Source organism: Crocodylus siamensis, chromosome 3, assembly GCF_052110815.1.
Source record: "Crocodylus siamensis isolate JL-2025a chromosome 3, ASM5211081v1, whole genome shotgun sequence".
Classification (NCBI taxonomy): Eukaryota; Metazoa; Chordata; order Crocodylia; family Crocodylidae; genus Crocodylus; species Crocodylus siamensis.
Genome location: NC_143397.1, coordinates 24,834,368 through 24,861,241, shown reverse-complemented (window position 1 = coordinate 24,861,241; position 26,874 = coordinate 24,834,368). Strand labels below are relative to the sequence as shown.

The 26,874-nt window shown below is 46.3% G+C and overlaps 2 protein-coding genes across 2 annotated transcripts in view; one reads left to right on the top strand and one right to left on the bottom strand.

Annotated features, from left to right (window-relative positions):
• Window positions 1-14,872, bottom strand: part of WDR70 (WD repeat domain 70) — a 275,742-nt gene extending 260,870 nt beyond the window's left edge. Inside the window, exons 1-5 of the mRNA XM_090037959.1 lie at window positions 14,750-14,872; window positions 14,597-14,656; window positions 14,431-14,514; window positions 12,414-12,519; window positions 8,039-8,246 (exon numbers count right to left, since the gene is read on the bottom strand). Coding sequence (XP_089894085.1) covers window positions 8,039-8,246; window positions 12,414-12,519; window positions 14,431-14,514; window positions 14,597-14,656; window positions 14,750-14,774 — 483 coding nt within the window. The 5' untranslated portion in view covers window positions 14,775-14,872. The remainder of the gene's footprint in view (window positions 1-8,038; window positions 8,247-12,413; window positions 12,520-14,430; window positions 14,515-14,596; window positions 14,657-14,749) is intronic.
• Window positions 14,873-14,990: 118 nt separating this feature from the next.
• The window catches only part of NUP155 (nucleoporin 155), a 69,352-nt gene continuing 57,468 nt past the window's right edge, over window positions 14,991-26,874 (top strand). The window contains exons 1-3 of the mRNA XM_090037958.1: window positions 14,991-15,184; window positions 21,837-21,974; window positions 22,144-22,240. Of these exons, the coding sequence (XP_089894084.1) occupies window positions 15,049-15,184; window positions 21,837-21,974; window positions 22,144-22,240 (371 nt within the window). The 5' untranslated portion in view covers window positions 14,991-15,048. The remainder of the gene's footprint in view (window positions 15,185-21,836; window positions 21,975-22,143; window positions 22,241-26,874) is intronic.

The window sequence follows — 26,874 nt, the reverse complement described above, 5'->3', positions numbered from 1 at the left end:
AAAATGCATTTTCTCTCCTCTGCCAACAGACTTAAAAATGACAATTATATAAAGTATTTTGTCACATATCCACATATAAATGATACACCCAGCTGCTCTCTGCTTTTGGAAGGGTTAGCTACACTTTTCACATCAAGACCTTAGTTGACTACACACAGGAACACCACTACTCCACCCCAAAACACTATTCTTTAATAATCACGTAAGATGAAAGGTCTATAAACTGGAGCTAGAAGTCAGGCTTCCTTAAAATGTTAACAGCTGCTTTGATAGAGGCTTGGCTCTATAAATGTGGGCAGTCCACAAGCTGTTTTCAATCGTTTCTTCACCTTTAAATGAGTACAACAGAATTTCTAGTGAGAACATTAGTGTGAGCACTGTGAGGTATAAGATTTCTACAATATTTTGAAGAAAATGAAAATGTTGATTATTATTACCACTGAAGTAGATCTGCAAGGATTTTTCTCTGACATGCAAAATACTCTGATAATTAAATATTGAGGAATAATCTAGGTATTATGTTTAAAATCCAGTTTTAATTTATTTTCAGGCACACAAGTATATGCACTCTGTAAAAACACCCACACTTATTCACTGTTGATACCACAACCACCATTTGCAGCTTATTAATAAAAAATGAAAATGAACCAAACAGATTTAGAGTTTGTACTTCCAAAATTTTGCTGTGATTAAAAAAAGGGGGAAAGGAAAGAGAATAGAGAACAACAGATATTAAGATGTGCAGGGAAAGTTGGGATAAGTAATAGTAGAAGACTACAAAGATAATACACATTTCTGTAGCATATTAGTAAAAAGCATTAGGGGACATGAGATTTAAATTTGTTTTTAACTGCTGTGTACATGATTGAGAGTTTATATTATTTTAATTTAGCATAGTGCATCCTGAAAATTTTTAAAGGTACTAACAGCAGAGCCTTCCATTCCTGTGAGAGTACAGATTCCTGCACAACTTAATTTCCCAAGCCAATTTTTTTCCCCCACCATGTGTGGTTTCAATTATTCAGTACTGCAAAGCAGTTACAAACTTCAGAAGTGCTGACAGCAGAGCAGGATACAAACAGTTTGAAAGGAGGATGGGGATACTGAAAGAAACCTGATTTAGAATGATAGACAGAAAAGCCCCTACTATAAGATCAAAACACCTGTGCAGAGCAGGCAAAGGATTTTTTTAAAATGTATCACTTTACAATGAGTACAGAGTCATCAGCTCTCACTGTAGGTTGTTTATTTTACTTCATCATATAATGTCCTTCAATTTTATTTTCCTGGTGTTGGACAAAGAGAAAAAGCTGGCAAAGACTGGCACCCTCTCAACCTGGAGTGTCACCTAGCCCTCCTGTTAATCTGATGTCCATCTGAGACATCCCAAAAACCATACCTATTATTTCCTCATTTCCTAATTGTTCACCATTTGTTGTTTAAAATTCCAAAACTACACAGAAATAAAAACATTCTTCTCTTGGCATCAACGCTTTTAGTTTCAAAGACAGTAAAGGTAATTCTAATCATATTATGCTTTATTTGTTTGTAGATAAAGTTTCTAGTAAAGCCACAACATTTACAGTAAGACTTCCTCACGTCTGAATGAAGCAGAAACCCTGAAATTCAGGGGAAGAATTACAGATGGGTGTTAGGGTCTGTTGCACAGCAAGTGAAACCTGTCAATACATAGCAGTGGACACAAAGATGTCTCAAGTAAATCATTCCAACCCAAAGTAAATGGGATTTCTGATGTCAGTCAACACAGAGCTTGAAATTAATTTCAGCCAAATCTGGCTATGTACACACATTCAAATAATCTGGGAGAATTCTCCCAGGTTTGTTCTTATGGTAGAAAAATTTAGCTGGAGCCACATGTAAAGACATTTGAATGCTGAGGCCCTGAAGAGTGGACAGCTTTATAGTGCACATTGTTCAGCTAGAGTGGGGCTCCATGTATATCGCAGTATGGCCTGCAGGCTCCTTTCTCTCCAAGAAGTAATTTAACCATGATTGTTCCCAGGTTATATTTTTCCTAGAGCAGCCATTTTTAATCTGGGAGAAAAATGCCTGGACAATCTGTACACTCATGGTGTCTCTTAGAAGAGCAGCTCCTCTCCCAGGAGAAACTGAATATCTGTACAAGGCCTATGTCACAGCATAAAGCCACCATCCCAAGTGGAGGGTAGCCATCAGAAAAGGGCTCATGAAAGCACAGGTCTTTCTGTTTTTGTGTGAGGTAGACAGATGCTGAGACGGGGTAAAAAAAATATATTCACAGATGGTCCCCAAAATATATGAATCTATGACCAAGGAAGCCAAACAAATTTCTTTGTCTCTCAAGGGAACAGTAGTAGTGATAAATAAAGTATCCCAATGAAACAAACTGAAATTCCACACAGTCTTGCAAAATTTTCTACCACTTATGTAAGATGACTAGTATGGGTCATGCTTCACACTGTAAGCAGAACAATTTAGAAAACAATTATTACATGCGAGTATTTACTTGTATATTTACTGGGTTAGTCTCTGAAGCCGTGAAATATTTTATCAAACCTGAGAAAACAGGAATCTTCTGAAGTCTGCCCTGCAGACTATTCTCATGTGAGTTCTAATCTTACATATCATGATACCTCAAGTAGGTATGAGACAAAATGCCTTATAGATTTAAAACCAACCTAAACCTTGGGTCAAAATTTATGAACACGCAAACTAAATTATGGTTTAAATGTTCATGTTTCAGCACCCCAGATGATGTATAAAATAGGACAAGCAGGTTATTTTTTTTTAACAATAGCTAGAATAGAGTGAGAAACTATCACAGAACTACCACCTGCTTGAAAAAGCAGGTGAAACCAAGTTGTCATAAAATGTTCAGTCTAAGGAGTTATGGAAAAAGAGAACTGCTCCCGGAGGCAACCCAGGCTCGACCGCAGCTACTGGCCCCGCTCTCCCCAAGACAAAGCCAAAGATGTTTGTTGTGGGAGACTCCATCCTGTGGCGGACCGAGGGGGCAATCTGCCGCCCCGACCCCTTAGCCCAGGAAGTCTGCTGCTTCCCGGGGGCCGCATCTGAGACATTGCGGAGAGGATCCCGCAGCTCCTCCAGCCCACAGACCACTACCCCATGCTCCTTATTCACGTGGGCACCAATGACACGGCTCGGAGCACCCCCAGCCAGGTCATGAGGCGCTACAGGGAGTTGGGAGCGGGGCTTAGGGGTCTGGGAGCTCAGGTGGTGTTTTCGTCGATCCTCCCAGTCTCGGGCTATGGGCTGAGGAGGGAGAGGAGGATCCACGCAGTGAACCAAAGACTGCGGAGCTGGTGTCATCGGGAAGGCTTTGGCTTCCATGACCACAGCCTGCTCTTTGGCGAGAGAGGCAGCGAGCTCCTGGGAAGAGATGGCCTCCACCTCTCTCCCCTGGGGAAGAGGCTCTTCTCAGCCAGGCTGGCTGACCTGCTCCACCAGGCTTTAAACTAAGCCCGCTGGGGGATGGGGGGACTACTGCCACTGCTGGGCTGCAGAGCAACCCTTGCAAAGCCAGCGGACCAAGGCACTTAAGGGAGCCCACCCCTGCCCCAGCCCTGGCACAATCTGTGGGCAAAGCAAGAGCCCCCAAGGGCACACTTGCCTGCCTGTACACTAATGCCAGGAGCCTGGGCAACAAGCAGGACGAGCTCGTCCTCCTGCTCAGTGCAAAGAAATATGATGTCACTGGGATAACGGAGACCTGGTGGGACTCCACCCATGACTGGACCATGGGTATAGAGGGCTATACCCTGTACAGGAGGGATCGTGTTGACAAAGGGGGTGGGGGTGTAGCTCTCTATGTCAAGGAAAGCTACATGTCCCTGCAAGCTGATGTTGGCGACCGGCATGGACAGCTAGAGACCCTCTGGGTAAAAATTCGTGGGGAATACGGCACAGGGGACACAACAGTGGGAGACTACTACAGACCTCCCACTCAAAGTCCTGAGCTTGACCAGGAGTTCGCCTGGGAACTGACTGAGGCCGCTTGCTCCAAGACCTTGGTTGTCATGGGTGACTTCAGTTACCCGGACATCTCCTGGGAAGATCACTCAACAAAATCCGAGCGGTCGCAAAGCTTTCTCTCGTGCGTGGACGACCTCTACTTGACTCAAAAAGTCTATGGGCCAACGAGAGGCAAAGCACTGCTCGATCTGGTACTGGCTATGGGGGACGACCTAATCGGCGACCTAGTGATCGATGGGAAGCTGGGTGACAGCGACCACGAGCTGATCACCTTCACCATCCGCCGTAAAGCTGGCAAGTCAGTCAGCAACACAGAAGCCCTTGATTTCAGAAAAGCTCACTTTGACAAGCTCAAGAGGCTAGTCAGTCAGGCCCTCAGGGACCATGACCCCAGGGAGATGGGAGTTCAAGAAGAGTGGCTGCTTCTCAAGGAAGCGATCCTCAATGCACAAGCTAAATCTATCCCAACACGGAGGAAAGGCAGCAAGAAGGCACAGCAGCCCCCCTGGCTCTCCAGGGACCTAGCGGACCTCCTGTGGCTAAAAAGGAAAGCCTACAAAGGATAGAGGACGGGATTCACCTCCAAGGAGGATTACTCCGCGCTGGTCCAGTCCTGCAGGGAGCAAACCAGGAAAGCCAAGGCTGCAACTGAACTCCAACTAGCTTCAGGCATCAAGGACAACAAAAAGTCCTTTTTCAGATATGTGGGGAGCCGGAGGAAAAGCAAGGGCAATGTTGGACCCCTGCTAAACCAGATGGGCCAACTGACAACTGACGCCCAGGAAAAAGCCAACCTATTAAATAGGTACTTTGCGTCAGTCTTTCATGAAGTCACATGGGATGCCCATGCCTGCTATGGGACAGGGAAATCTGGGGGAGGGGGATCCCCTACCATCCATAAATGCTGACCTCGTGAAGGAACACCTTGAGAAGCTGGATACCTTCAAGTCAGCAGGCCCTGACAATCTGCACCCCAGGGTACTCAAGGAGCTGGCGAGTGTCATAGCCCAGCCCCTGGCACGGATCTTTGAAAACTCCTGGTGCTCTGGTGTAGTGCCCAAAGACTGGAAGAAGGCCAATGTGGTGACGATCTTCAAGAAAGGGAGGAGAGAGGATCCGGCTAACTACAGGCCCATTAGCCTGACTTCTATCCTGGGGAAGATCTTAGAAAAGTTTATAAAGGAGCCCATCCTTGATGGACTGGCCCAGGCTAACATTCTAAGGGATAGCCAGCACGCGTTTGTTGCGGGTAGGTCTTGTTTGACCAATCTCATTTCCTTCTATGACCAGGTGACCTATCACCTGGACAAGGGAGAAGAGATTGATGTCATATCTTGACTTCAAAAAAGCTTTTGATCTGGTATCCCATGATCACCTCTTGGCCAAACTGCCCAGTTGTGGCCTTGGCTCCACCACGATCCGCTGGCTGGGAAACTGGCTCCATGGTCGGACCCAGAGGGTTGTGATTGATGGCAGTCACTCACTGTGGTGCCCTGTGACCAGTGGGGTCCCTCACGGCTCTGTCCTGGGACCCATACTGTTCAACATCTTCATTAATGATGTGGACATTGGAGTCAGGAGTGGACTGGCCAAGTTCGCTGATGACACCAAACTTTGGGGCAAAGCATCCACACCAGAGGACAGGCGGGTGATCCAGGCTGACCTGGACAAGCTCAGCAAATGGGCGGACGAGAACCTCATGGTGTTTAACACCGATAAATGCAAGGTTCTCCACCTTGGGAGGAAAAACCTGCAGCTTCCTTATAGGCTCGGCAGTGCTACGTTGGATAGCACTACAGAAGAAAGAGACTTGGGGGTCATCATTGACCACAAGATGAACATGAGCCTGCAATGCGATGCTGCGGCTAGTAAAGCGACCAAAATGCTGGCTTGCATCCATAGATGCTTCTCGAGCAAATCCCGGGACGTCATTCTCCCCTTTGGACTTGGCCTTGGTGAGGCCGCAGCTGGAGTACTGCGTCCAGTTTTGGGCTCTACAATTCAAAAAGGATGTGGAGAAGCTTGAGAGAGTCCAGAGGAGAGCCACGCGCATGATCAGAGGTCAGGAAAACAGATCTTACGATAACAGGCTGAGAGCCATGGGACTCTTTAGCCTGGAAAAACGTAGGCTCAGGGGTGATCTGATGGCCACCTATAAATTTATCAAGGGTCACCACCAGGATCTGGGGGAACGTTTGTTCACCAGAGCGCTAAGGGATGACGAGGTCGAACGGTCACAAACTCCTGCAAGACCGTTTCAGGCTGGACATAAGGAAGAATTTCTTTACTGTCCGAGCCCCCAAGGTCTGGAACAGTCTGCCAGCGGAGGTGGTTCAAGCACCTACACTGAACACCTTCAAGAGTAAATTGGATGCTTATCTTGCTGGGATCCTATGACCCCAGCTGACTTCCTGCCCTTTGGGCAGGGGGCTGGACTCGATCTCCCGAGGTCCCTTCCAGCCCTAATGTCTATGAAATCTATGAAAAAGACACCAAACTTTGGGCTTTTGAAACCACATACAGCAATGAGCTCCTATCAACAGAATGTAAATGCTACTGAGTACGATGAAAAGGAAACTATATGCTTCTGAAATACCCAATTTAATTCCCTAATTTACCAGTGCCATCCCAACAAGCTATAGAATTATTTATTTGGCTTTAAAGAAAAACAACAATACGGTGGTAAAGTAAAATCTCCGCTATCTGGCGTTTAACTAACTGGAATACTTTACTAACCAGAATCTCTGGCCAGATGTGGGGAAAGGATGGGGGAAAGCTTGCACATGGTAGCAGCCAGCAGCCACCACACAATGCCCCGGATGCAGCTGCTGCCCCGCATGCACCCCCCCACCACTCCATCTGCTCTGCCGGATGTGGGGTAGGGGGAAGAGAACTTGCACGTGGTGGCCGTGCTGCAGCTGCTCCACATGTACTGCCCTGTGCTAAGCACCACTCTGCCACCACTCTACACTGCAATCTGCAGCTGCCACTGCTCTGCATGCAGCTACTGCCACCTCCTCCCCTCCCCACATTATCTGAAAACACTGCTGGGTTATTTCAGATAATCGGAGTTTTTCCATAACCAGCAATCCCCTTACCCCTGGGGAAGCTGGATAACAGAGATTTTACTGTACATTGCATTTTTGGCCAAATAATGGCTTCTGAGTTTGTGCCCCTTTACTTGGAAGAGAATTACATATACCACCTCGCAAATAAACACCACTGAAAATAAATAAGGAGAAATGATTTCACAGGTACTGTGACTTTTGTATTTATAATTTAGACACAGCTAGAAATAAAACTGAACTTAAATATGAAGTAAATCAAAGAAACCTGCAAGAACTGCCTAGTTTTCTTTCTATAGACTGAACACAAGAACTGCCATTTACTAGGCCAGAACATAGGTCCAACTTGCCTAATATCCTGCATCACACTGTGGCAGAGAGTGGATGCTGAAAGGGAGAGTGAAGTGGGTATGACCAGGGTTTGTTCCTCTCCCACTTGCAGTCTCTAGCATTTAAGGTCTAGGAAATTCTGATTCAGCGGTTGTACCTCTAACTCCCATGCTTGTTGTTAAGTGCCATTATAGTCTTCTGGGAGGAATCTATCAAAAAAGCACTAAAGTCAGGATTCTGCAATGCAATATTGACAATTTAAAAGCAGGGCATGGAGTGTTTGCTAGAATATTAGAATCTCTCTCTCTGTGTTTAAGATGAGTACTTGAAAACCTGAAATACACAGCCATATCCTTAGTTAGCTTCTCCTCTGTCCCTGGTCAGTACTGCTGAGTTATTTGAGATTGCTAACAATGACGGATAGGTTTATACTTTTACAGTAATCATTTTTTATTAAAGAGGCTTCGTGTAAAATATTCTCTTTTCTAGTTACTATCAGGTGTATACCTATAAACAGCAAGAAGCTGAAAGGAATTCATTACATACATTTATACATATAGGAAAATTAGGAAAGACTAGAGTTACAGATGAAAATCTGGGCAGCAAGTTAAAAAGGTGTTTAAATATTATTTACAGGAAAAATAACTTACATTATCTTCCTCTTGCACATCATCATCATCATCCTCTTCATCATCACTGTTCTTGTACCCAGGTGGAAGTGGTGGTCCAATTAATTCATCATCATCATCATCATCATCAGAACACACCACTGGGCCTTGAATAGCAGTTTGGGATGGTGCAGGAGGACCAATTAAGTCTTCATCTGAGCTAGCTTCACTTTCATTACTATCTGTATCTCTGTGCAAAAGAATCATAAAAAGTTCTATTTAAGGAGCACACAGCATACATGTCAAAGTATATTTAAGCAAATTTCTCAAAAATCATCAGCACTGGACTTTGCTTCTACTGAAGGCAATAGCAGAAATTCTAGTCATTGCAGCCTATCACCATCTTGAAAACATTTTTAAACTGAAAACTATTATAGGATGGCATACTGCAAGAACCTAGATAGAAAAAAAAAAATCTTAGTGAAGTACGCAGGTAAGGAAATAATGAAATGTGTATTAAACCTAACAGCCAAGAAATCTCTGCACGAGACAACAACAGGAAAAAAGTCAAAAAGATTTCATATGTAAAAGGTGACAAATTACTAATCTGGTTTTCAATGCCTACAATCATAGGCTGCTTACAAATATAAAAAAAGGTGCTTTATTTTAAACTTGGTGCACTCCCAGCGCATGCAAAGAGGCACTCCCTTAGACCTAGCTCGCCCAATGTCTGTATAGATCAGGTGCTTCAGCAGGGTTTTTTTAGCACTTCTATCTAATGGTCGATTGAATCAGCTTTTAGATAAAAGCGCCAAAAAAGCCTCACTGAAATGCTTGATTTATACAGACGCTGTGGAGCCACATCAAACTAACGCACTGCTTCTTCCAGTAAAGCGCAGGGTTCCCCCTACCATCTATCAGCAGTCATAGAAATACTACATTTTATATAATTTTATGGACCTGATTCTTTAAGGCCTTGCTTTTTGTGCAGCCATTTTATTCCTGGTAAGTAAGGAAAAAATCAAAATGGTAGTATCAGACCCAGAGTCAAGCAGACAAGCAGGCAGTCCTTGGATTTACAACACGGCTGGTTCCTGAAAGCCACATTTTAAGTTGAATGTTGCAACTCAGAACCAATTTTCTCATGAGAAACAATATTATAAATGGGGGATTGGTTCCTGACCCAAGGCCCGATACCCTATTTTCACCACAAATACCCCAGAATTTTGTACTCCATCAATTATAGATGAGTAACATAGCTACATTAATGTATTTATATTGTAAATAGCAATCATATTGTTTTGGAAGGACTTCTTTGAGGTGACTTTGCTGGACTTTTTGAAGGGCTCCTGACTTAACTTTTTGAAGTGTTGTTGGCTGGAGTCTTCTCAGGAGTCTTGGCTGCAGGTTTTTCTGGAGACTTGGACACTTTCTTTAAGAAAGCAGACAAGGAAGTTTGGACAGAGGTTCTCCAGGGAGATGAGTGACACAGCAAACTTCTTCACTGGCATGGCATTGCATCGGATCAAGTGGTGCAAGTCAAAACTGGCATTGTAAAGTTGAAATGGGGTGCCAATTTATAAACATTGTACGTGCGAAACGTTGTAACTTGAAACATTGTAAGTCAAGGACTGCCCGTACACTTCACAAACACTCAGAAAGTAAGTACACTAGATCACACAGTTCATCCTCAGTAATCTGCTAAGGATATGGCCTCTGTATTTTAAATACCATATTTAGTGACCATTTAATAGAAGGTATGCATATGGAATTCGTGTAAGCAGTGAGATCGTATCATTTGGTCAGTGAAAAATTTTCACAAGCATGTAAAATGACACAATTCTAGCTCTTAGAGGAACTATTAAGAGTTCTTGCACTCCCTCTGTTGGTTCTACAACAGCTATCAATAACCAGTGCTAACAGTTCACTGGTATAAAAAAAATATATATATCTCAATAATCTGAAACAGGTACACAAAGATTGCATTAACTAAAATTTATGCTCCCAAGAGAGTAGTAACATCATAGTAGTATCTGACTAAGTGAGCTGCTGCTCTAGAAAGCATAGGCATCTCTGATTCATTTAGTCCATAAGGTGCCCTTCTACCCACCCTTCCATAAAAACAGTGTGCAAATTACTAATATCTTAACAATGAAAACAAGTTTAGAAATAAACCAAACAAGACTGCTCAGCACCCTCTCAAAGTCCAGGTGAGCTTTTAAAAACAAGAATTATTAACACATGCAAGTTGTTTTAGCATTAAAAATAATTTAGTCTGCATAATTATGAAGAGACAGATCTCTGCATCTCAGCTTGTAAATGAACTTAAGAGATCCTAACATTCCTTCCAGTTATGAACTGCAAACTAAACAGGTGCTAGCTTATATATAAGACTGGGTGTCCTCAATATGAAGCATTGCTCTTGACACCAAACACTGCCACTCACCCACCCACAGATGCACACAGAACCCTCCATAGGTGTTCCATTCACAAGAGCCCAATTCTTAATGCTTATAGAGAGAATGCCTTAACAGTTCAGCTCTTCTTACCATTGCCCGTTTAAGAATCTTAATCAAAACAACTGTGGCCATTCCCTACAAAAGGTGGCAGTTTTCTAGAAACAACACATTTTTTAAATACAGTGGGACAGGTTTGAGTGACTTGGTAATGGAATAAAGATAGTAACTGTTTCTCCTTAGTATTTAGTATCTGATGAACAGCAGAATGGGCTGGTTATTTCTGAAGTGAGTTATCTGGACTCGATGATCTCCCGAGGTCCCTTCCAGCCCTAATGTCTATGAAATCTATTAAATCTATACCATAGAGATAGACACACTAGGTGCAGTTTTGGTAGTCCCAGTACAGGGGACAAAGGACTGAATTACCAGTCTTCTTACTCTTTATCTAGGTTAGGTTGAAGTACAATGACATACACTCTTTGTTGGCTCTCTGTCTCTATAGGCATTATATTCTATTTATAAAATAGAAAATCATGGGCAATCTGAAAATCAGGTTCCAATTTAACATCACACTGAAAGGTATGAGGAGTTTACAATCAACAGCTGAAAGAGACAGAGTCCAAAGTAGGCAGAGCCAAGCATCCAACACAAAAAGACATATTTTAATTTCAATGTGTATGCGTGTCTATGTAGGTGTTTACAGACTATCTTTGTGGGTGTATTAATGCATTTTAGTTTATTTTCCAATCTCTACATATATTTAATTTCAAATCATAGATGGGAGGAACAGTTGTTTGTTCCTTGGCTTCACCGATATGTTTGTTATATATTACTTACATACGCTACCCACTACTTTGAGCTTTTTTTTTTTAAATACACAATGAAAAAAAAAAAATAAGAAAAATAGGTACATTGTTTGGTATATTTATCCAAACTTACTGTAAACATAAGTATCAGAGCACTGACACCAGCAGCCCACAAACTCATTAGTCCTCTTTCTTTTAAAAGTTTTTAATAGCAGCCCTGAAAATGAGCTCCCCTTATTTTCAAGGCTTTTAATAGTTGGGAATCTACCATTAACAGCCTTGAAAAGTTAGGGGAGATAGATCTTTAAGAAGCAAAAGAGACTTATTTTTAAAGTTTCCAGTTGAGCCTTTGATAACTGCTTCCCTTTCATTCTGTCCTATGGAATTAAAAGGGAGTACATTAGAATGTATTTAACTGGAACACAATTAAGTTGCAAAGTAGATAGGACTAACAATGAACTAGAGTGGTTTAAGCATTTAAGCAATATGCAGATAAATGAAGTTTGTTTTAATATATGCAACAGGCAACAAATTCAGACTAGCAATGCATCATGTAGCTTAGTAAATTACATTCTTATCCAGTACTGATGTGCAGAGAACCCTGTACCACAAATTGACAGACCATATTAAGAAATTCCTAGGGGTGCACCAATAAAGATTTTTTGGGCCAATACCAATAGCCAATTATTAACGACCCATATTGGCCAATACCGATCTGATTGCTGATATGGAGCCTGGCAGCTTGAAGAGAAGCATGCAGCTGGTAAGTCTGTAGGTGCCTATCGCCATCCCACTTCCTCCCTCACTGCAGGGGCTGTAGTCTACCCCCCCACACTCCTTCCCCCCAACAAACTTACAAGCCGGACGCTGCTCTCCAAGCTGCCAGCCTGGCTGCATGCATGCACATGGTATTTACTGGTGACATTATCAGCCACATCAGCCAGAAAAAGCCGATTATGTCAATTTTCCTTTTTATCGGTACCGATATGATATGGACCCATGTACTGATGCACCTCTAGAAATTCCAAGCTTTCTGATTTTCAATGAAACAACCTCCAGTTCGCATAGTCGCATGCTCAGAAATTCCAAGTCTCAAGCTTTTCATACAGACAAATCCTAAGATGATGCGATACTCTCTCTCTATCTAGGTACCTGGAAGTTACTGCGGAACCAGCGCTCACCACATTTGAGCTTGAAGCTGCTGAATCATCACATTGGCCTTTAAATTCTTTTTCTTCCTCTTCTCTTTCACGGGCTTCTAAATATGGAGAAAACCATTGCTGTTGAGTCTTTTTCAGTTTTTCATTATATAAAATAATTAAGTGCAGGACTTCTTTGAGAGCCAATAAAACTATTTTCTTCATTTTCAGAAAAAGTAAATACTGAACACCCTCCCACTGCCAACTAATGCAGTATCTTTCTGTTCAAAACCACATCATGGGCATAATAAGGGGCATGCGTATGTTTTCAGTACTATCAAAAACATTTGAGAGCTTCCTAAGATAGGGAACTAAGTCTACAAATCTAATGCAAACAGATATCATTACCTTTATTCCAAATACATGATCAAATGAAAATAAATTGCTATGGCTCTCAGCAGTTTTGCTCATTGCGGAAAAAGTCTCCATTAAAACATCCCACAAAAATGAAAATAAAATTCACTTCCCCATTTTTATTTAAGTATGTAACAGTTAAGTGTAGCTCAAGTACAAGGGACAGCCAAGAAACTGAAGTGGCCACACAAATTCAGAGAGTGGTCAGAACTACACTTGTGCAAGAACAGATAGCATAACTCAGACTTTTCATATGGGCTTGCACTCTGCAGCAGCTTTTACTTCAGAGGGCACAGTTTCTCTGATCTGTTGGAGTTCATTAGCGGTCCTGTGCAGCTGACTAGATAAGTGAAGTCCTTTGAAATAAAAGAAACAAACAGCTGACCCACTGCAGTAGCTGATTCGAAAAGCTATTTGCTGAGGCTGTACATAGCATGGCTAGCTTGGAAACCCTCATCTTCGCAGGGGATTTTCTCCTCCTCTTCTGGGGATGAAGCTGCAGGATGTTTGACAGAAGTGTAGCTCTCAAGTCCTTTCTTATACAAATTTTAGGAGCTCCTGCAAAACAACAATCTAAGGTACCTATTGTTTAAGCAGCATTATGAGTAGCAAATTGCTTGTAAACGAGATTAGAAGCAAAGCCTAGTTTTAAACTAAATGTCAGCCTTCTAATTGATCTCAAAATGAACGTTTTGTAGAATGGTAAATTGATTTCATCTTTCAGAATCCAAGGGAAGAGTCACAAGATGCTTCTTTCCTTGTAAAACAAAGACTCAACGATCCAAAAATCTCTGCAAAGCTGTAGTTCACTTGGAAACAGTTTTTTTCCCTATTTCCTTCCTAAACTGAAATGAATGAGATATTTTTCCCAGGATAGCAACAGCTCTAGATGGCCGGGTATAAAAATGTGAAGATTTCTTATACATTGAAGAACTGTTCTATTTAATGAGAAGCAACTTATATTAAAAAGGTGTCCATATTATGCTCCAGGACCCCTTACACAGTTGAATTTTCATAGTATCATCTAAATGTTCCTCATGCCAGCAAACAACCACTCCACTAATTCACAGTACATTTAGGCCCCACGTTATGAACCAGGCAGGTGGATCCCTGGAAAAAAGCGAAGTGCTATAAGGTCAGTCGATGGTCAAGGTTCAGTGTGTGTTGTTCCCTGGGCAGAATCAAAGCCATTACAAAAACAACACAAAAAAACCCACGTACATCTCAACGTGTCCTCCATCAGCCCTGTCCCCTCCCTCTACATCGGGTCTTGCACTGTGCCTGTGGGGCAAGTACTAGTTTTGACCAGGGAGTCCTCAAGTAAAATCCAAAGCTGAAGGCCCACAAAGAGCAACTAGCCCCACCATCCTGGGGGCTATAATGTTAACCATAAGGGCCACTCAAACTTCTGACGCCCTCCCAGGCAACAGACAGAAAGGAGAGGAGAGGTGCCAAGGTCGCTTCACTGCCTCCTTTCCTTCACTTTCCAGCTATTTTCGCGCACGGGCGGGTGCCAGGTCCGTGGCCCAGAGACCTGCGGGGGCCGTTCTCGCGGAGCCTGGGCGCAGGCTGCTGGAGCCGAGCCCAGCTGGGGGCACGGCGAAGTCGCTTCTTACCCAGGACCTTCCTGCTGCGCTCCGCCGCCGTCCTGCGCGTCTGCTCGAACAGCGCCTCCAGGTCGAAGGTCCGCGCCTTCTTCCCTGCGGGGACGGGGACAGGGACAAGCTCGCACCGGCCTCTTCGCAGCACAGCGCCCGCCCCCGCGCCCGGCCCCGCACTCACCGAAGCCCGAGAAGCCCATGGTGGCCGCCAGCTCCGGGTCGGCTCCCACCAGCTCCACCCCTGCGGGAACAACGCAGCCGGTCAGAGCTCGCTCCCGGCCCCGGGATCTCCCCCGGCTCCCAGTCCGCACCGGCCCCAGCCCCGGCCCCGCACCCCAGTCCGCGGCCGCCGGCTCCATGCCGCCTCACTTCCCGGCCCGCAACAATGCGCGCGGCAAGAGCGGCCCGCGCCCACTAGGACCAACAACAGCCGCGCACACCGCCCCTAGCGGCGCACACCCCACGGGCCCTGTGACGCGCCGGGGGGCGGGGCCAACTGACCCGCTCGGCCGTTGAGCCCCGCCTCCTAGCAACGCCCGGCAGCGGCTTCGCTATTGAGCGGAAGTGACGGAAGCTTGAGCGGAAGTGTGTGGGGCCTGCCGGGCTTTGGCGCGCGAAGCCCGCCTCGCCGCGATGCCAGCAGCCATGAGTCCGGGCGCGCCTCCGCTGCAGGAGGCCCTGGAGGGCGCGGGCCGCATCATCGACCGGCAGGTGCAGGCTGACCGCTGCTACCCGGACCTGGCGGAGCGCCTGGCCGTGCCCACGCCCGGTGAGCAGCGTCCTCCGCCGGGCCTCTCTTGCCCTTATCTCCACACCCGGGGCGGGAAGGAGCTGTCCCCGTCTCCTCCCCTCCCCTTGTCCCTGTCCCAGACCCCTGTGCGGGCCTGGCGCCTAACCCTGGGGTGTCAAACCTACGCTGCACCTGGCCGGTGCTGGACCGTCCCCATTCCTAAGACGTGCTCCCTCCAGCTGGTCCCAGCAGCTGCCACCTGTGCTGGGTGAGGCTTGCAGGTGGGCCTGATCCAGCCCTCGGAGTAGCTCTGCTCCATTTCTCCAGTCACATGAGTTTGACACTACAGCCTAAGCAATTAAGCAGCAGGAAGCTGAACAACAGATCTAGGAAGGGAGCACAGGATAGAGAGCAGAGCAATAGAAGGGGAAGGGGATGGGAGTGGTACTTGCAGAAGGACTGGGATTAATTTATGGCACACTTGTGCAAAAAGTCAGTTCTCACTGTTTTCAAAGACTTGGTAGCGTTCCCTGACCTGAGGCCTGGCCCTGAACAGAAGGGATTGGTACTGAAATACATTTAAAAAGTGTACTTCAACTAAAGGCTTTGATCTTGCAACTTCTTGTGGTGTGGACATGCTCTGTGCATCTCTTTCCTTTCTCATAATTTAGCTGAATAGCAGGAATGGACAGCAGAGGTAGAGCCAGAGGGGTTCCCAGACCCGGGCAGCGGCCTGGTGCCAGGTTGCAAAGGGCTGGCTGGTGGACCACAAGTGACTGCGGACTGGCAAACTGCGACTGGAAGTGACCAGCATACTGCGAGTTGTCAGGAATCTGTTGAGTATAAAATATACTGAGTATAAAAAAGAGTTGCCTGCCAGTCTGCAGTATGCCAGTCACTTCCAGTCTGTGGTTTGCCAGTCCGCAATCTAAAAAGGTTGGGGACCATGGGACCACTGAATTAGAGTACATTGAGAGGGGATGGGGACTTATTGCAGGTTTGGTGCTTTGTAGCCTGTTTGCCTGCTCTTAAGTCTCAGTAGGTGAAAGTTAAAACAACAGTAACTTAGCCCCATTTCGTTACAGAGTAAGTGTGGGCACAAAAATACCCAGAAGGCAAGGTAGGTATGCACTTCCTTAAATTAACTAAGACTGATAAGGAGAACAAGTTGTAGTGATTCCAAATTCACTTAATCAGATGCTGTGAAAAGACAGCATAGAGCAAAGTATAAAAATACCTGCCACAAGCAGCTGATCAGTTAGTCCCCACTCTCTTTTTGAGCAATAGGGGTGGAGTGTTGTAGCCATGATGGTCCAAAAAATGTCAAGAGGCAAGGCTTTTATGTGCTATCTCTTATTGTTTACCTCAGCCTGCATCTGCTTCCCGTTCAGACCTAAAAAGGGCACTTGATGCCCAAAAGCTTGTCCAGTGGTTCTCCTGACTATATGTTTAGTCCAGTAAACAAAATCACAAAAAACTTCATCTCTTTTTGAATGGAGATGATTTGTTCCATTGTATGCCACATCTCCTGTACCTCTTACAAGAGAGTAAGCTGTCATATTGGTATACTTTTGTCTGCGAGAGATGATGGATATTGCAGCCTATGACTTAGATGGTTTGCAGTGTCTCATGTGACTGAATAGTCCAATCTGAGATTTGCATGATTTGTGGCAATGGTTGCAAATGTGTGTGTCATGGTTGAGTGGTTCAGGAGCTGCTTGCTTCCTATGGACTCTTTTCTCTTTACGCTGTTGGAGCCAATTCCTGTCATGGGCTTTAATGCCCTGGTGGAGACAGTGACATCACTTGTTCCGATTGCTTGCCAAGTTTTCCCATTGGCCAGGGTCAATTCCAAATGCCTTCATCTCTCGCTTGCACTTATCTTTATGGCAAAGCTTGGGGTGTCCTGTTGTTCTTGTTCCCTCCAATAGTTCCCTGTATAGCATGTCCTTGGGTATACGTGCATCTTCCAATCTGCTCAAATGGCCTTGCCAGCGCAGTTATCTCTGTCCAAGTAGGGTTATCACACTTGGTAGATTTGCCCTTTGAAGAACCTCTGAGTTCTGAACTTTATCTTGCCATTTGATGTTGAGTATGTGGCATAAGCAGCACAGGTGGAAGCTGTTTAACTTTTCTCTTGATGGTCATACATTGTCCATGTTTCCTCACCATACATGAGTGCTGAGTATGCAACCTTTGTATGCTAGCATTTTGGTCTTGATGGTAAGCCTTGAGTTGTTCCCTGTCTTTGCTGGAGGTGGTAGCAGCCTTTCTGATACAGGCATTAAGTTTTTCACCCAGTGAGAGGTTGGTGGTCACTGTGGAGCCTAGGTAGCTGGACTTCTGGACTGCTTCTGGCTGGTTCTGTACCTGGTCCTGAAGGTACACTCCAGCTTCCATATCTTTAAACGCACAGTTCAGAAATAACCGAGAAGATTCCAAAGAATATAGGGGCAATGTCAAATGATTTGGTTAGATCCACAGATGTGATGTACAATGGTTGGTTTAGCTCTCTGCACTTTTTTTGAAGTTGACACGGGGAAAATATCAAGTCTGTAGTTGAGCTTCTGGCCCTGAATCCTCACTGAGATTAAGGGTAGACACAATTTGCCAGCTGTTGTAGGCACACCAGGATGACCCTTACAAAAGCTTTTCTTGCTATACTTGGTAGCAAGATACCTCTGTAGTTGTTGCAGTTGCCCTTATCTCCTTTATACAGGCAGTCCTCAACTTACAACATTTTGAGTTGCAATGTTTCGCACTTACAGTGTTTATAAATTGACACACAGTTTCAACTTTACAACACCAGTTTTGACTTACAACGCTTTACAACAAGTTCGCTGTATCACTCATCTCCCTGGAGGACATCTGTCCAAACTTCCTTGGACACATTCTTTAAGAAAGCAAACAAGACTCCAGAAAAACCTGCAGCCAAGACTCCTGAGAAGACTCCAGCCAACAACCCTTCGAAAAGTCCAACCAGGAGCCCTTCAAAAAGTCCAGCAAAGTCACCTCAAGGAAGTCCTTCCAAATCCATATGATTGCTATTTACAATACAAATACATTAATGGAGCTATGTTACTCATCTATAAATTAAAATAAATAAATCTATATAAATAATAAATCTGTAAATTTTGTACTCAGTCAGTTATAGATGAGTAACATAGCTCCATTAATGTATTTGTATTGTAAATAGCAATCATATGGATTTGGAAGGACTTCCTTGAGGTGACTTTGCTGGACTTTTTGAAGGGCTCCTGGTTGGACTTTTCGAAGGGTTGTTGGCTGGAGTCTTCTCAGGAGTCTTGGCTGCAGGTTTTTCTGGAGTCTTGTTTGCTTTCTTAAAGAATGTGTCCAAGGAAGTTTGGACAGATGTCCTCCAGGGAGATGAGTGATGCAGCGAACTTCTTCACTGGCATGGCATTCCATTGGATCAAGCATTGTAAGTCAAAACTGGCGTTGTAAAGTTGAGACAGGGTGTCAATTTATAAACGTAGTAAGTGTGAAACATTGTGTAAGTCAAGGATTGCTTGAATAACCGGGGATCCTGTTTTTCTCTGATTTAAAAAAAAAAATCACACACACAGTACCTATAAATTGTGGTATTTGATTTTGGGTTTTTTATCATGGAAAATCAGAACTCTCCCTGCTCCCTTAGCTCATGAGGACGCAGGGCTAGGCCCCTTGCTCTCCACCCACAACCCACTGAGCCCCCCTCCTGGAGTGGGCCCTCAGCTGCCAGGGCTATAGGTTCAGGGACCTGGGTCCACAGCCTACTGCAGCACTGCCTAAGCCCTGGCTGCCACCTGTGGGTGGTGGTGGCTGCTGCAGCCTGAGTGCAGAACCTGGCTCCCCCTCTCCAACAGGTGGGACAGCTGGAGCCAGTACCGGATCTGGGCTGCCTGCTATGGGCTGGGGCAGGGAAGGTGACTCCCTGTTGCAGCACACAGTCCTGGGAGATGGGAACATATGTCCCCCAAATCTATCCACAGGGCAGGAGTGGGCTCAGGCTCCCTGCTCTGCTGTCCTCCCCCTGGGGCCTCCACAGCCTGGCAGGTGTGGCAAGCCATAGTGGGACTGGGTGGGGAAGCTTGTTGCTGCTGCAAGGCCCACACTGCCCTGGTGATGTGCCCCCTGTCTGCACTGGAGCAGCAGGAGTGGTGGCACGGGGTTGTGCCCCTTGCTGCTCCAGGGTGGGTAGGGGCACATCATCAGGGCAGTGCAGGGCTTTCAGCAACCACAGGGAGCTTCCTTGCTCTGCCCTGCTGCACTAGGTCCCACCCACCAGGCTGCAGAGGCCCTGGGGGAGGGCAGCAGGGCAGGGAGCCCAAGCCCGCAGCAGGCAGCCAGCCCCACACACAGATCAGGGAAGCATGTGCTCCCCCTGCCCCTCCGGGAACGCACGGGTGGCGGGCTGGCTTCCCAGATGAGCCACACACAGCCCTGTCCCTATCCCTGCCCCAAGCACTGGCCGGCTGGGCAGCAGCCCCAGCCTTACCCTACCTAACTCCTTCCCTCCTCTCTGTGGAGGGCCTCAATTCCCCTTCCTCACCATTTACCTGTGGGAGCTGTTCTCCAGGCTGCCTGGCAAATGTGTGTATACACATGCACATGGTACCCCTGCCTGACTGCCCTCCTTCCACTCCCCCAGCGTCTTGCAGGCTGGAGCTCTGCTGGCCTGCAGAGAACTCTTTGCAAAAGAGCAAAAACCATGCATTCCTGTTAAAATGAAAAATCTGTGTTTTTCTCTGGTAGAAGGGAAAATCCACATTTTTTTTTATTTTACCATGTGAAACAGAAAACTCTGATTCCTGGTAGTAGCTATGTGGCTTATTTCTTGTTTAATTACACCATTCATTGTATTGTGTGGCCAGGTAGCTACCCAAGACATGATTAATGTTGTGCCAGGGGCCTTAGAGACTTTGTCCACAAGTGCGACACCCCCAGGAGAAACTGTTTTTCATTTTGTGCTTTAACAACAGCTTTAACAATTTTGGGGATGAAATAAATATGGAAATTATCAGATTCATCATTTTATCCGTGGTAAGCTGCAGCTACTAGCTTATTATCTCTTTTAAATGTGTGTGATAGATGAAGCTTTCAGGACACATTAATATTATAGAAGTTCCTTTATAAATATTTTGTGTGTTATATATGTGGTAATAGTGCAAGCTTATTGTTTGAAAGTTTGTTGCCAATCTCTGCTCACCTCTTACTTGGAATGAAATCTATAATTTAAGGTCTTGACCCTATAAAAGGTCATGCATGTGCCAACTTGTGAATACTGTTTTGTATTGTACATGCCTTTGGAGTACATGAGTAACTTAGCTTGGACCAGGGCCTCAAATATTAGTGTAGCTTTCTTTGAAGTTTTAGAACTTTATAACTTGTACACTGTTATGGGCAGCTTTTGTGCAGAGCAGAGCTAGACATGTTTGGTCAGGCACCCCAAGCTGACCACTTTTACTTTTGGTGCTGGCTTTAGCTAAGGACCCACTGTTAAGGATCTCCGCCTCAGCTGTAGCTGAGGTAAGTCCATAACACTACCACTCTGGGCTTGCAAGAGATGCAAAAGAAACCGACAGAATTAAACTAAATATAGACATTGGATTTATGACACATTATAACCTGCATCTGACTCCCCAGGTACCTCTCCACTATTTACCTGCTACATTCATTGCCGGTCTCTCCTCCTCCTCCCACCCCACCCCACCCTGCCCTGCCCCTCCCCCCAGCCACTGACTCCTCAATCTACATCTTCACTGACTCCCCAGGTACCTCTCCACTATTTACCTGCTACATTCATTGCCGGTCTCTCCTCCTCCTCCCACCCCACCCCACCCTGCCCTGCCCCTCCCCCCACCCACTGACTCCTCAATCTACATCTTCACTGACTGCCAGTCCTGCATACAGCCCAGCCTCTGGCTTCTTTATGATTTATTCCATCCAGGAAGAGCACACACCAACTGCAGATGCTTCTTCAGCCTGACAAAGGGTCGTTACACCCAAAAGCTGCTTGCTAAGAAAAATTCTTCCAACTATTTAAGTTGGTTTAATAAAAGATATCAGATTCAGCCAAAGAACCTTGTCTAAACTACTACTTAGCTTTTCTCATTCGTGCTTCCAGCTGTCCAGGCTTTACTTGCCCTGTAGCCTCTTATCTTTCAGAGGATTTGAGGGGCTGCAGGGCTTGTGCAAGCAAATGAAAACAAAGACCTCTACTAGCCCTGAGCTCCCAGCAGGCTTGTTCTCTGCTAGTGCAGCTCCTGGGGCTGCTTTAGTGTCCTTTTATTTTCCCCCTTGCTGATTCATGTGGCTAGCTCTCCCTCATTCCTCATGCCTGGGTTAGCTCACTTGCTGGGAGACTCCCTACATCCCCAGACCTGGGTCCTCAGCCTCTGATGAATCCCTCCAGCTCTGGGGTGGGTATGGGGCTGTTTGGGCCCCTCTACACCCATAGTAAAAGGGCCAGGCCTTGTTACATTTGTCCATTTATCTAAGGTCTTTGATTTAAGTTAAAATGAGAAATATTCACTAGTTCAACACAGTTTTGACAGACATGTGCTTGCTAATGCACATATTGATAAAACTAGATGAGGATAATTGAAATAAATACCCATTAAGTATTATCCTACAATTAAATTAATGAACAATTACAGTGTATGTTTTGTATTTGTTTATTTATTTACAGGTAGCCCTACGATTTCTGGTATGTCAGATATGGATTATCCTTTGCAAGGACCTGGTTTGCTCTCAATACCCAATCTTCCAGAGATCAGTTCAATCCGCAGAGTCCCACTTCCTCCAGAGCTAGTGGAGCAATTTGGACGTATCCTAATAAGAAGATTAGGAATGCTAGTGTATATAATAATATTGTAAATTAACATTATCTTTTTCATACACATCTCACACGTTCTTACAACTTTCAACTGACTGAATTAGGAGTTTGTCTTTGCTGGCCTGAGTGCATTGTATTCCTTACATCTGTACTACTTCAGATATGCAGTGTAACTGTATGATGGGAGTATTTCCGGAAATCAACAGAGCTTGGTTGATCATCGACAGTGACATTTTTATGTGGAATTATGAAGATGGGTATGTAGAGAACACATTTCTGAGGGTCTGTTCGGTGTTAAATATGAATTACATGATGGCTGTTGTGGGATTGTCCTATTTTGTCATACAAGAATACTTTGGACTGTAACATATGTTTGGTCATTTTATGTGCCATAAAAACTTGATGTATTAAAGCTAGAGTGCTGTAGCTGTGATGATTCAGGAGCTATGCAAGAAGCAAAGTTTTCTTTTGGTCATACCTTTTATTGGGTCAACTGAATAATTAGGAGAGATATTAGTGAACTTTTGGGGCAAAAAAAGTGTCCTTCCTCAGTGATCTGAGGGACAGCACTCTGTGCCCAAAACTTGTCTGGCTAGGTGGCTGTCTAGCCTCCTTTTGAAGACCCCCAGGGTAGGGGTGAGCACCATTTCCCTTGGAAGTTGTTTCCAGCTCCTAGCCGCCCTGACTGTGAAGTAGTGCTTCCTGATGTCTAGCCTGAATCTACTCTTAGTCAACTTATGGCCGTTGTTCTTTGTTACCCCGGTCATGCTCGGGGGAACAGGGACTCTCCCATTGCCTGCTGGTGCCCCTTGGCAAGTTTATAGGTGGCCACCAGAACCCCTCAGCCTTTTCTTCTGGAGGCTGAACAGGTTCAGGTCCTGTAGCCTCTCCTCATAGGGCCTGTCCTGCTGCCCCCGATCATGCAAGTGGCCCTCCTCTGCACCCCCTCCATGTTGTCTACATCCCTCCTGAAGTGCGGCGCCCAGAACTGGACACAGTACTCCAACTGCGGCCTGACTGTCATATAGAGGGGGAGTATCACCTCCTTGGACCTGCTTGTGATGCTTCTATGGATGGTTAGCCTTCCTGACCACATCCCCACACTGTCGGCCCATGTTCATCTTGGAATCAATAGTGACACCAAGATCCTTTTCTGCCTCTGCGCTGACAAGGGAGTTCACCAGCCCATAGGTATGCTGCTGGTTCTTCCTCCTCAGGTGCAACACCTTGCACTCGTCTGTACTGAAACCCATCCTATTCTCATCTGCCCACCTCTGTAGCCTGTCCCTGTCTTCTAGCGTGCTCACTTCTCCCTGCATCTTAGTGTCGTCTGCAAACTTGAACAAGGTGCTCTTCACCCCCTCGTCCAAATCGCTGATGAAGCTGTTGAACAGCCCTAGGACCAAGCCCTGGGTAACCCCACTGCCCACATCCCTCCAGATCAAAAATGACCCATATACCACCACTCTCTGGGTGTGGCCCTCCAGCCAATTTGTGACCCTTCTGACTGTGTAGACGTCGACACCACAGTTGCCTAATTTTTTTTAATGAGGATGGGGTGAAAGACAATGTCAAAGGCCTTCCTAAAGTCCAAAAAGACAGCATCCACCACAACACCTGCATCCAAGGCTTTTGTGACCTGGTCATAGAAGGCAACCAGATTGGTCTGACAGGACCTGCCTCTAATGAAACCATGTTGATTGCCCCTAAGCATAATCTCCCCTGCTGGCCCCTTGCAGATGTGCTCTTGGATAATTTTCTCAAGGAGCTTCCCCAGGACTGAGGTAAGACTAACGGGCTTATAGTTTACTGGGTCCTCTTTCCTCCCTTTTTGGAAAATAGGGACCACATTTGGCCTTTTCCAGTCCTCTGGCACATCACTAGAGCACCACGAGTGCTTGTAAAGCTGTGCCAGGGGTCCTGCAATGACTTCTGCCAATTCCTTGCCTCAAAAAACTTAAAGCACTCTACTGTTTTTCTTTTGGTTTCCTGTCCAACTTCTGGATGGTAGGGGGTTGCATGTGTACGGCTCCCCACTGTTCCTTCTGCTGTACAGCAGCCCATCTCTCACCCAACGCATGTGCAGCTTGTGCATACGGGGCAGCAGGAGCCATCTGGGACCCTTGGGCCATGCACCTTTCTTTTCCTCTTCAGCTTCCTGATGTGGAGATGCTTCAAGTACAGGCTGCTTCCCACCACCATCCTTGCTGAACAGGTGCAGGGCTTGCTTCTGTTCTCGGATTGCCGCTGCCACCCCTCCCCTGAGTCATGCACACACATACCATATCTGCCCCCCCCCCCCCCCCCAACTGGATAAGTAGGCAGATCCGGCTGTTCCCCTGGAGCCCTCAGGCTGTCAGCTGGGGTTGGGTGGGGGGGCAGGAGGCAGTCCCTCCTCCCGTGCCCTACTCCCTGATGGAGCAGAGAGCAGGGGGTTTGGCCACGCCCTGCCCAGGGTTAGTGAACTGAGATGAGGAAGGAGGTTTAAACCCCATTCTTGGCCCCAGACCCCAGCAGACCAGGCTGTGTCTCCAGCTGAGTTTCCCACCCCCTTGTCTGCCAGCCCTCACTGCTCTGGCTAGGGAGTAGGGAGGTGGGAAACTCTGCTCTCTGGAGCAGACAGCCCAACCCAGCCCAAGGCTGCAAAGTATCCTGGGATGCTGGAAGACTGTGGTTTAACTTGATCCAGGAAGGGGTCTGGGACAGAAACTTTATAATTTCATAGTTTCTAGGGTCGGAAGGGACCTGAGCAGGTCATCGAGTCTGACCCCCTGCCATGGCAGGAAAGAGTACTGGGGTCAATCTAGCCTCCTCTTAAAGACCCCCAGAGTAGGAGCCAGCACCACTTCTCTTGGAAGTTGGTTCCAGATCCTAGCTGCCCTGACTGTGAAGTAGCGCCTCTTGATATCTAACCTAAATCTACCCTCTGCCACCTTGTGACCGTTATTCCTGGTCACTCCTGGTAGTGCTCGGGGGAACAGGGACTTCCCCAGTGCCTGCTGGTCCCCTCTGACTAGTTTGTAACAGGCCACTAGATCCCCCCTCGGCCTTCTCTTGTGGAGGCTGAACAGGTTCAGGTCCCATAGCCTGTCCTCGTAGGACCTGCCCTGCTGCCCCCTGATAGTGCGAGTGGCCCTCCTCTGGACCCTCTCCATGTTGTCCACATCCCTCTTGAAGTGTGGTGCCCAGAACTGGACGCAGTACTCCAGCTGTGGCCTGACCAGTGCCGCATAGAGGGGGAGGATCATCTCCTTGGACCTGCTTGAGATTCATCTGTGGATGCATGACAAGGTACAAATGGCTTTCCTGACTGCATCCCCACACTGCTGGCTCATGTTCATCTTGGATCAGTAATGACTCCAAGATCCTTTTCTGCCTCTGCACTGATGAGAAGGGAGTTCCTCAGCCTGTAAGCATGCTGCTGGTTCTTCCTCCCTAGGTGCACCACCTTGCACTTGTCAGCGTTGAATTCCATGCTATTCTCATCTTCCCACCCCTGTGACCTGTCTAGGTCTGATTACAACCTATTCCTTCCTTCTAGCGTGCCCACATCCCCCCACATCTTGGTGTCATCAGCAGATTTGAACAGGGTGCTGTTTACCCCCTCGTCCAAGTCACTGATGAAGATGTTGAACAGTGCGGGCCCGAGGACCGAGCCCTGGGGAACCCCACTGCCCACATCCCTCCAGGTTGAAAATGACCCATCCACCACCACTCTCTGGGTCCAGCCCTTCAGCCAGTTGGTGACCCATTTGACTGTGTGGGTGTCGACACCACAGTCCCCCAGTTTCTTAATGAGAACGGGGTGAGAGCCAGTGTCGAAGGCCTTCCGAAAGTCCAGGAAATCTATGTCCACTGCTACCCCTACATCTAAGGATTTGGTGATCTGGTCGTAGAAGGTCACCAGGTTGGTCTGACAGGACCTGCCGTTAATGAACCCATGTTGGTTGCCCCTAAGCATAATCTCCCCTGCTGGCCCCTCATGGACATGTGCCGAAATAATTCTCTCAAAAAGCTGGTTTGACCTAAATCAGTTAAGTCTGGCATTACATTCAACCAGATTGATCTTAAACAGGTTTCAGCATTTTGAAACTGGTTTATATGCACTGAACTTCTGTTCTGTTACAGTTTTAAACCAGTTTGTAATGACTTAAACTGGTTTATGTGTAACTTCTGTCCCTAGCCTTGCAGAATAGGCTGCCAGGATGTCCCCCTTCTGCATGTGCAGCACACTCCTGCTGCCTGTCCCACCCCCAAGAGCAGAGGCAGGAAGCAGGAGGGAAGGGGAATCTGGTCAATCTGACCACCTAAGCTTTTGGAGCTGTGGGGGCTGCATGTTAACTTCTCAGGGGCTTTGTAGCAGGTCCTGGTCTCTGCAGGTGGCCATGATGATCTCAGGTGGCCCCTTACCTCTTGCTCCCATTCTGGCTCTTTGAGGTATCCTCCCTTCCTCTCCTGCCACGCCTTGCTGTAACTTTTTTTTTTTTTTTCATGAAAGGGAAGATGTCCTCAGAGTCCCATAATGAGCCCAATCTAGCTTCACATTGCCCCAGGACACTCAGACATGGGGCTCTGGTTCTATTAGTGCCTCAAGGCATCAGTCATGGGATATTCATGATCTTCCACCCCTATAGCCATGCCCATGCCTTGCAGATGTTACCTTAGAATAGGTCCATGAACCAGTTTTTAAGGGTTGCAGCCCTCTTGGTTTTAGCCCATTGGTTGCTCTCACTGTAGACTGCCAGCATAGGTCCACTTCCTCTGGCCTAGCTTCTGAGTCTCAGCCTGGTCTCGCCCATCTCCCTTTGTTTGGTGCCCTTGGCTCTCTCAGCTTGGGCCTGCCCCTATTTTCCCATTGGAGCTCAAGCCCTGGCCCACTTGTTTGAAGCCT